This window comes from Trifolium pratense, linkage group LG1 (assembly GCF_020283565.1).
Source record: "Trifolium pratense cultivar HEN17-A07 linkage group LG1, ARS_RC_1.1, whole genome shotgun sequence".
NCBI classification, from domain to species: domain Eukaryota; kingdom Viridiplantae; phylum Streptophyta; class Magnoliopsida; order Fabales; family Fabaceae; genus Trifolium; species Trifolium pratense.
Window position 1 is genome coordinate 46,421,687 of NC_060059.1, and position 10,507 is coordinate 46,432,193.

At 35.7% G+C, this 10,507-nt stretch overlaps 1 protein-coding gene across 1 annotated transcript; it reads left to right on the top strand.

The window, feature by feature from the left end:
- The first annotated feature begins 1,827 nt into the window (after positions 1–1,827).
- LOC123904945 lies at positions 1,828–9,363 on the top strand. The gene is made up of 11 exons (XM_045954552.1): positions 1,828–1,948; positions 5,763–6,045; positions 6,135–6,362; positions 6,761–7,015; positions 7,097–7,767; positions 7,850–8,044; positions 8,143–8,247; positions 8,349–8,415; positions 8,508–8,603; positions 8,687–8,789; positions 8,917–9,363. Exons 2-10 carry the CDS (start codon positions 5,770–5,772, stop codon positions 8,777–8,779), a joined length of 1,986 nt encoding a protein of 661 aa, XP_045810508.1. The 5' UTR covers positions 1,828–1,948; positions 5,763–5,769; the 3' UTR covers positions 8,780–8,789; positions 8,917–9,363.
- The last annotated feature ends 1,144 nt before the right edge of the window (positions 9,364–10,507 follow it).

Consider the following 10,507-nt stretch of genomic DNA (forward strand, 5'->3'; position numbering starts at 1 on the left):
GTGACATTTAGTATTTGATGAAGTTACACAAAACAGAGATAAAAAAAAAGTACAATATTAAGGAATATTTGGTTCTGTTGATACATGTTATATTTTTACTATTTTTTAGTGTGCTTATTATTATCCGAATGGTATATATATTATCATTAGTTGGTACCATTTTGCTTTGTGGAATAATCTATGTTTATTTTGATTGTTTGGTATGCGGTATGCCGGTTGTTTGTTTTCGATTCTGCCATGTAAAATATCCAATTATGTATTGAGTACCTTGTTTTGTTTTTACCACAGTGTAAGGAATACAAAATTCTGATCACCTTATATACATAAATAAGTAAAGGAAAATGCTAACTAGTGCCCCCGGGGCACTAGTTAAGGATACTAATTATAGTAAAATTACATTGAAACTTATGTAGTCAATGTTTGTAAAGTATAAAAAGTGTCATTTTCAATGCAAAAATTACTTTTTTTGTATCCTTAACTAGTGCTCCGGAGGCACTAGTTAGCATGACCCTAACTAAATATAGCCTATGACCTTTGTTGATTAAATCAAAGAAAGAATGAATAAGAGTGTAGGGCCTGGTTATGTCTCGGATTGGTCTTAAGAAAATAGATTCCCTTTTATAGAGACATGCATCATATAGAGTGTGTTTAGAAGAGTCTATTTAGTGCCTTTATGGCAAGTTTTAAGGCCTGTGTGACAGAACTTACTTTTAGCCTGTGTGGCAGAACTTATTTTTAGCCTGTGTGGCAAATTTTTCTTATCCGGATCATTGTCTCATATAGGATTGTCTTAGTTGCATTCACTAGTAGAAAAATGACTTTTGGTTTGGAGATACCACTACCGGTATGTGAATACCAGTAGTGAAATACATTTGACCAAAGGATTCCACTACTGATATTTTTAAAACGGTAGTGGAAAGTTCAGAGACAAGGGATTTCACTACCGGCTTTGCTAAATCCGTAGTGGAAAGTAGACACGGTGGCAATGTCGTAATTACGTACAAATTTGTTTTAATTATCTTCCACTACCGATCTAGGATTCACCGGTAGTGGAATCCTAATAGTGTTATTATTTTTTTCATATTCCCACTTTTCACTACCGATCTAGGATTCACCGGTAGTGGAATCCTAATAGTGTTATTATATTTTTCATATTGTCATTTTCATTCCCAATTTTCATACGCGTTCAATCTCCCTCCCACTGCAAACTCTCCATTCTCAATCGTCCCAAGTTCTTCCAAATCGTCCCAAGTTCTTCAAATCAAACACTCCAATTTCCCAATCATTCTCCAATCTCTCCATTCTCCATTCTCCAATCTCTCCAATTTCATTCGGTTTCATTCTCCAAACCCTAGAATGCTTGAATCGCCTCCAAATTTCTTCGTTTTTATTCGGTAAAGGTATGAATAAATCAAACTTCCTCCAAATTTCATTCGTTTTCGTTTTCATTCATTTTCATTCTTGTTCATTCGTTTTCATTCGCTTGGGTTTTCATTCGTTTTCATTCACGTCGTTTTCGTGGGTCTGTGATGTTCATTTCTGTGTGGGTCTGTGTTTTTTTGTGTGGGTTTTCATTCTTCTTCTGCTTGATGGCTTGATGATGAGAATGTCAATATAAAAATACAAATTTGCATGAGATTTGGAAGTCTGTGTAGGTCTGTGTAGGTCACTTTAGCATGAGATTTAATGAAAAGTAAAAAGATATATGGTCATTTCTGTTTATGATATTTATTTTGCTGCTATTTTGATTATTTTTTACTTCATAGATGATATGTAATGCTTGTGCTGTGCAGGGGTTGCTGTGTTAGGCGGTGATTGCTGCTCCTGCGTTAGGCGGTGATTGCTGCTCCTGCGTGTTGCTTGTGCTGTGCAGGGGCTGGTGTTGCTCTTTTTTGGTGTTGTCATCTTTGTTTGAAGTTAGAAGGTTCAATCACGGTCTCATCTACAGGTACCGATTCTATTTCAAAACATAGAAGCTATAGGCTATGAATTTTTATTAAAATAGAATGCATAATCTAGTCATTCTGTTATAGGCTATGAATTTTTATTAAAATAGGGCGAGAGAATGTTTCGCAATAGTAACAACCTAGTCATTCCTTTAACTTAGAATGCATAAATTTCGAAACGTAGGTATGGACCGTAGTTGGATGAGAGCTAATCGATTAAGTACTGAGTACAGACATGGAGTGATGGAATTTCTACAGTTTGCGGAAAGTAATGCTGAACTAGAACGTCCTCCTCCTGAATTTCCTCCACTTTTTCTATGTCCGTGTATAAATTGTGCAAATAAAGAACCAAAACGTACTAAGAAAGAAATCATGAATCATCTAATTTGTGACGGGATTTGTCAAAATTATACACAATGGATATGGCACGGTGAAGTAGTTGCAACGCCAAGTGTGTCCCATAGAGAAAGTGGTAGTGTGGATATCGATGATCGACTGGAAGACATGATGCGTGATATTGGAGAAGATTCGTTTAAGAGGGCGCATGTGTATGAAACTTTATGCAGTGACAAGGATGAACCATTGTATCCGGGATGCACAAATTTTACCCGTTTGTCTGCGGTGTTAAAATTGTTTAATTTGAAAGCAAAAAATGGGTGGACCGACAAAAGTTTCACTGAATTGCTTGAATTGTTGATACAAATGCTTCCAGAAGGTAATGTAATGCCAAATCGTTATTACGAGGCGAAAAAAGTATTGTGTCCAATGGGTTTGGAGTATGAAAAGATACATGCATGCCCTAATGATTGTATATTATACCGAAAAGAGTTTGTAAACTATAATCATTGTCCGACATGTAAGGCGTCTCGCTACAAAAAGAAAGATGGTGATTCTAGTGATGATGAGGTGACCAAAACGGGTCCTCCCGCGAAAGTCGTATGGTACCTACCAATAATTTCAAGGTTCAAGAGATTGTTTGCTAATGCAAATGACGCAAAGAATCTTAGATGGCATGCAGAAGAGAGAAAATGTGATGGCCAAATTCGCCATGTAGCTGATTCTTTGCAATGGAAGAAAATTGACTCTTTGTTTCCAAATTTTGGCAAAGAGTCGAGAAACCTTAGACTTGGACTTGCTACTGATGGAATGAATCCGTTTGGTAATCAAAGTACTAACCATAGTTCATGGCCTGTTCTCCTGATGATTTACAACCTATCTCCTTGGTTGTGCATGAAGCGTAAATATATTATGTTATCGATGATGATTTCAGGCCCAAGACAACCAGGAAATGACATAGATGTTTATCTAAGTCCACTAATTGATGATTTGAAAGTGTTGTGGGAGGAAGGAGTGGATGTTTTTGATTCGTATTCTGGTGAACAGTTCAACATGCGTGCCATGTTGTTTTGCACCATCAACGACTTTCCGGCATACGGCAATTTGTCTGGGTATTCCGTTAAAGGGCATAATGCGTGTCCCATATGTGAAAAAAAAAACATGTTATAAGCAACTGAAAAATGGAAAGAAGACTGTTTATCTTGGCCACCGAAAATTTCTAAATCGTTATCATCCATATCGTAGATTGCGAAAAGCTTTTGACGGAGACCAAGAGAATGGTGTTGCTCCAACGCCCTTAACTGGAGAGGAAGTTTATGAACGACAACGAGACATTAATGTTGTCTTCGGAAAGTGCCAAAAGCCAAAAGGGAGAGTGCCAAAAGCGAAAGTGCCAAAAGCCGAAAGTGAAAGTGTCAAAAGGAAAAAGCAGCCTGTTGTGAAAAGTATATGGAAAAAGAGGTCAGTGTTCTTTGATCTTCCATATTGGTCTAGTCTTGATGTAAGACATTGTATTGATGTGATGCACGTGGAGAAAAATGTATGTGATAGTGTAATTGGAACACTTCTCGACATTAAAGGCAAGACAAAAGATGGTGCACATGCTCGTCTTGATATGGATTTGATGGGTATACGACAAGAGTTATTACCACAAAAAATCAATGACAAGACATATTTGCCTCCCGCGTGTCACACTTTGTCTAAAGACGAGAAAACAAGTTTTTGCAAGTGTTTACAAAGTATCAAAGTGCCACATGGTTACTCGTCAAATGTCAAGAGCCTTGTATCAATGAAAGATCTCAAATTAATCGGCTTAAAATCTCATGATTGTCATGTCTTGATGCAACAACTACTACCTGTGGCTATTCGTGGGATATTGCCCGATAATGTTAGGAAAGCTATATGCAGGTTGTGCTTATTCTTCAATGCAATATGTTGTAAAGCAATTGATCCATTGAAGTTAGACGAGTTGGAAAACGAAGCTGCAGTTATCTTGTGTCAATTGGAGATGTATTTTCCTCCTTCATTTTTTGACATTATGGTTCATTTGATTGTTCATCTAGTAAGGGAGATTAGATTGTGTGGCCCAATTTATTTACGGTGGATGTATCCAATAGAGCGATACATGAAGATCCTAAAAGGGTATACAAAAAACCCACACCGTCCGGAAGCTTCGATTGTTGAGAGGTACATTGCAGAAGAAGCTATTGAGTTTTGTTCAAACTATTTGTCAGAAGTGGATGCTATAGGGGTTCCCAAGTCTCGTCATGATGGAAGATGTGACGGTGTGGGCACGCAAGGTTTAAATGTCAAGAGCATGCATATTGATATAATTCTTCAAGCGCATTTGTATATATTGAATAACACTGATGAAGTTCAACCTTACTTGTCTGCTCACAAAAGCATCATAAAGAAAATGCACGATAAGATGAATGAAAAATGGGTGTTAAGAGAGCATAATAAGAAATTCTCAGAGTGGTTTAAAGAAAAGGTCTGCCAAGATGATAGTGTTTCCGATACAATAAAGTGGTTGTCCTATGAGCCTAAATGTAACATATTGACTTGGAGTGCATATGATATTAACAAAACTTCCTTTTATACAAAATCAAAGGATGACCGCAGTACCATGCAAAATAGTGGGGTTATGATTGTGGCAGAGTCCATGCACTTCTCTAGTTCCAAAGATAAAAATCCGGTTATGGCATCTACACCCTACTTTGGGGTGATTGAAGAGATCTGGGAGGTTGATTACGTAGTGTTTAACGTGCCTTTATTTAAATGTAAATGGATTGATATCAACAATGGTGTGAGAATTGATGAATTAGGATTTACAATAGTTGATCTTTGCAAGTTAGCTTATAAAGACGAACCTTTCATCATGGCATCCCAAGCAAAACAAGTGTTTTATGTCAAAGATCCTTCTAATGAACGGTGGTCGGTGGTTCTACAAGGAAAAAATGTGCATGGTAGTTATGAAAATCAAGAGCTTGATATTTCCGAAATTCCTCCTTTCTCATCAGATGTGCCTACCTTCATTGAAGAAAACGAAGAGGATGATGTGCATGCAGCTATTCGTTTAGATCATGACGAAGGAATATGGGATTAGAGAAGAAAAAGCTGCAGATGCTAGCATATCATTGCTTTTCTCCTTTTATTTTGATTATGTTTTGATGTGCTGTTTATGTAATGCATCTGTAATGTTTTGAATATGTACTGTTAGTTTTTAGCTTTTATGTTTTGAAAAAAAAACTTCTGCTACTGCTGTATTGTTTAAATACTTGAACCTTAAGAAATCTATTTTGAGATTCTGGGCAATATAACTTATGTTTAATTATGAGCTTGTGCTTATTTTTTTTTCTGCATAATTTGATATTTAAAATGGTTAGAACCATTTTCTGCATAATAATTTTTTCTGCATAATTTTTTCTGCATAATCTGATTCAACCGACAATATAACTTTTTTGTGTTTTGTGTAAACAGATACGATATGGCTGATTCAACCGACAACTCTGCTGAAACTAGTCAACGTAATAAAAAAAGTGTTAGAGGTCCCACTATGTTGAAAGCAATTGAAAACGTTCGTAAAACGGGTATAAAGATCCCTCTCCAGTTTGATCTAGAAACTGGAGAGTGTTATGGTAACAATGCCTCCCATTTTAACAGTTACGTAGCACTTCTTACTCGAGAAAGATGCAGTATTGCGAAAGAGTTGTGGAAACATATACCTGAAGGAGTAAAAAATGCTATGTGGACAGATATTAAGGTATTTGAAATTCAACATTTTGTTATATTTTATTATCATATCAAATACATCTTATGCTAACACCAAATTTTTTAATGTAAATATTTTAGGCTATTTTTGTTATACCCGAGTTTGATGATGCAAAAAGGAATGATCATTTTAAGAAAATATGGTTTCACTATGCGGCGGAGCGGTGGAAAGATTTTAAATCACGGTTGACTAGAACTTATATCACAGACCCCAAACCAGATGACGTTCCTCCATACGTCAAGTATCCTTACATCAAAAAAGATATATGGGAAGAGTTTGTGAAGTATCGACAGACCTCTGATTTTAAGGTTAGTGTAATTTCAAAATCATTAAACTGTGTTGACTGCTGCTACTGCTGCTACTGTGTTAAATATTGTGTTTTGTGATTTGTGATTTTGTGATTTTTATGTCTTGACTGCTGCTACTGCGCTAAAACCGCGCTAAAACTGCGCTAAAACCGCGCGGAAACTGCTGTTTCTGTCTTTAACATTGCCTAAAACTGTGATTCTGCTGAAACTGCGTTAAAACATTGCCTAAACTGCTGAAACTGTGACTGAAACTGTCTTTAACATTGTTGGTAGTCTGCTGAAACTTGACTGAAACTGAAACTTGACTGAAACTGTCTTTAACATTGCCTAAGTCTGCTGAAACTGCTGAAACTGCTGAATGTGATTTTTACATTACTAATTATTTGAGTTTATAATAGGAAAAAAGTCAAAAGGGTAGGGAGAATCATGCAAAGAATGTTTACCCACATGTATTATCCCGTGGAGGGTATAAGAGGCTCGAGGAGCAGATGATCAATGAAAAGAGATTGTCCTTATCGAAAGATAGTTCTGGCTTAACTGATGATGATCGTCATCCATCTCCACCGGAACGCTATGAGACATGGACGAGAGCACGACAAAAGAAAGGGGGAGAATTCACATCCGAGCCTGTAAAAAAAGTTGCTGAGAAAATTGTAAGTAACATTATAATCATGCTTTTGCTTCAAGTAACACAATTATTTACTATATTGTGACTTTGTTTGTGCATGTTGTAGGAGAAAATTGTTGAAGACTCAAAAAAGGGTGACTTTGTTCCAACGAGACGTCACGATGTCCTAACAGAAGCCATTGGAACACCTGAGCATGGTGGTAGTGTTCGTGGTGTTGGAAAAAAACATAACATTACCACTTACTGGGGAAGATCAAAGGTTTCACGTCAAAGTCAAGGTATAGATGTCAAAGAGCAACTAGCAGCATTTAAAGCAGATTTGGAAGCTAAGTTTGAGGAAAAGTTGGCGCAAGAGCGTAAGATGATGCAAGATTCTCTTATGGAGACACTAAAGTCCATGGGTTTATCCCAAACCTCTGATACAAATAATAGAGTCATGGTACCTGAAGCGCAAACTGAACAACTTGTTGTCACCGGAAGCGCAAAAGGGAGTTGTTCTCCTGCACCGGTCAAGATGCAAAATGAACTCAAGGAGGTTGTTGTCACTGAAAGCGCAAAAGGAAGTCGTTCTCCTGCACCGGTAGCAGAGGCTCAAGATAACATGGACGATGTTCAGAAATTGTTAATGATGGTTCTGAAAAGGGGTGATGATCATTTGGATGTAGAATTAATTCATTGTTCAATGTGTACTAATTTTCTCATGTCTTGCAAGTGTATAAGAGAGTTGTTGGTGGGTTTTATTTGGCTCGACATGAGTACTCTAAGTGTTTGGTGCTCGTAAGTGTACTTTCTTATTTACTACTATCTCAATATCTGTTAATATGTTATATATCTCTCCTAACTTTAAAATTATATTCAGGTACATTCATCGTTTATGCATTGAAAACAACACCACAAATGTATATGGAATTTTGGAACCAACTTTTCTGAACATTGTTGGTGATGCTGGGAAAAAAAGTGATCAGAGAATATCTCAAAGTAAATGCAAGAAATACATCCAGCATAAGTTACAAAATGAAAAGAAAGAGTGTCAATTATTACCATTTAACCATGGGTAAGTTTGTATGAATTTGTGTATTTTTTTAATACTTATTTATTTTTTATAACTCATAGTTATTAACAATATAATACTGCTTCCACGCACGCGTACAGAGGACATTGGCAGTTGATAGTACTTTGTCCAAAGATAAATACCGTGGTTGTTATTTGTTCACTACATTGGAAACTTAATCCAATAATGGAGAAAATTGTTTCAAGGTAATTAAGTTTATACTTTAGGGGTTTTGGTTATATACTATAAACATAAATTATTACAAATTTTATATGATTTTATGCGGCTTTTTTTTCTTATGAATTAGTGTTTTTACGGTTGATCAAATGGCGAATGGCAATAGAAAGAACAATACCGTATGGCTTTATCCACAAGTAAGTGTGGTATTCTAACTTTATATATATTTACTTTTTTGATAAGTAAGTGTGGTATTTTTTGATCAAATGTTACTATATATAATTTGTAGGCGAGGAAACAATATAATTCAAATGACTGTGGATACTATGTAATGAAAAATATGTTGGACATTGTCACTGCTAAGATAACTGATTCTTGGATGGAGGTAATAATTTTTATTTTTTATACATCAATAATTTTTTATAACCGAGTCAAGAATAGTTTTATATTATTATTTACTTATTGTAGGTATTTAATGACCCAAAAGAGTTAACAGCTGAGGAGATGTATGAATTGCGATTACGTTGGTCAACATATTTTTTGGAGTTATTGGAGGGTTAAGATTTATCTGGTGAGTTATAGAATAGTTAATTATTTGAACTTTGTTTTTGCAAATTGGTCTATTCAATACATTGCAGCAATTTTAGTTTACACTTGTTTATTTGAACTTTGTTTCTGTCAAATTTGAGATTCTGCAGGGTGATGAATTGGTTATTAGCTTTAGTTTGAGTCTTGGAAGCAGATCAGGTGATGGAATTGGTATTTTGGCTCGGATGTGCATTCTCACTGTTTTGGACTGTTTATTTTGGACTATTTTAGGATGGTTTTATGAAGGAATTGGTATTAGAATTGGTATTTTTGTGATGGAATTGGTATTTTATGAAGGATTGGTATTTTAGAATTGGTATTTTAGGAATTGGTATTTTAGGATTGGTATTTTAGGAATTGGTATTTTAGGACTGTTTATCAGGTGATGGAATTTTATGATGCTGTTGCTGAGAAGCATAGTTTAACTGCACATGAATTGTTTGATGGAAATGATCTTGCTACTTTCTTATCTAATTTGCATCAAGATGTTGGAAATTTAAAGGCAATTGTTGTGTGGTTATTGGTTGCTAGTGCAACTGATTTTTAACATATAGCTTTAGCACTAGCAGCAATGGCTCATTCTTTGGGGTCTGTGATGAAATTTGGTCATGCTGCACTACTAATATGCAGGCACAGGATGCTACAAAAAAACGAAAAAAAAAAATAAAACTAACATACCACTACTGATATTTATAACAATCAGTAGTGAAAACTAACATACCACTACCGGTATTTACAAATACCGGTAGTGGAATCCCAGATTCTAAAAAAAAAAAATGAAAACCATACATACCACTACCGGTATTTGTAAATACCGGTAGTGGAATCCCAGACTCTAAAAAAAAAAAAATGAAAACCATACATACCACTACCGGTATTTACAAATAACGGTAGTGGAATCCCAGACTATAAAAAAAAAAAAAATGAAAACCATACATACCACTACCGGTATTTACAAATACCGGTAGTGGAATCCCAGACTATAAAAAAAAAAAAATGAAAACCATACATACCACTACGGATATTGAAAATACCCGTAGTGGAATCTCATACATACCACTACCGGTATTTGTAAAAACCGTCGTGGAATCCTCATAAATTTAATTAATAATACAGTAGAAACCTGACATACCACGACGGGTATAAAAAGACCCGTCGTGGAAAGTATTGACTTACAACGACGAGTGTGTTTACTACCGGCCGCGGCCAGTAGTGGAATCCCTATTTGGCCGGTAGTGGAATCCCCTTTCTGCACTAGTGATTGCATTGCATATAGAGATATAGAGAGGAAAAAAAAATTAACAATGCTAAGTAAATGTTAGAACATTTTGTGTTGGGGGACTGCTGCAAATACTCAAACAAGAAGATGATGATGAAGAACATGATGAACATATTGCACAAATTCCAAAGCGTGTTTATCACATACACATCAAAAGGGTTAACCGTCGAATCCCCTTCAGGATACTTTGGAAACCTTGACATGCATTGCACATACACATCAAGCATATCGATCAACGACATTTTACGGAATAAAGTTTCTTCAATGACCCTTGTGCACTAGAGAAATGAAGAAATGATTTAGAAATAATTTTGACAGAATTGACTCATGAAATTCATGATTTCTGTTATGTATTTTCTGTCTCCTAAGTGTCTCTATTTATAGAGAAACTTATGCCAAATGATGAAGGGGCACAACCTTTG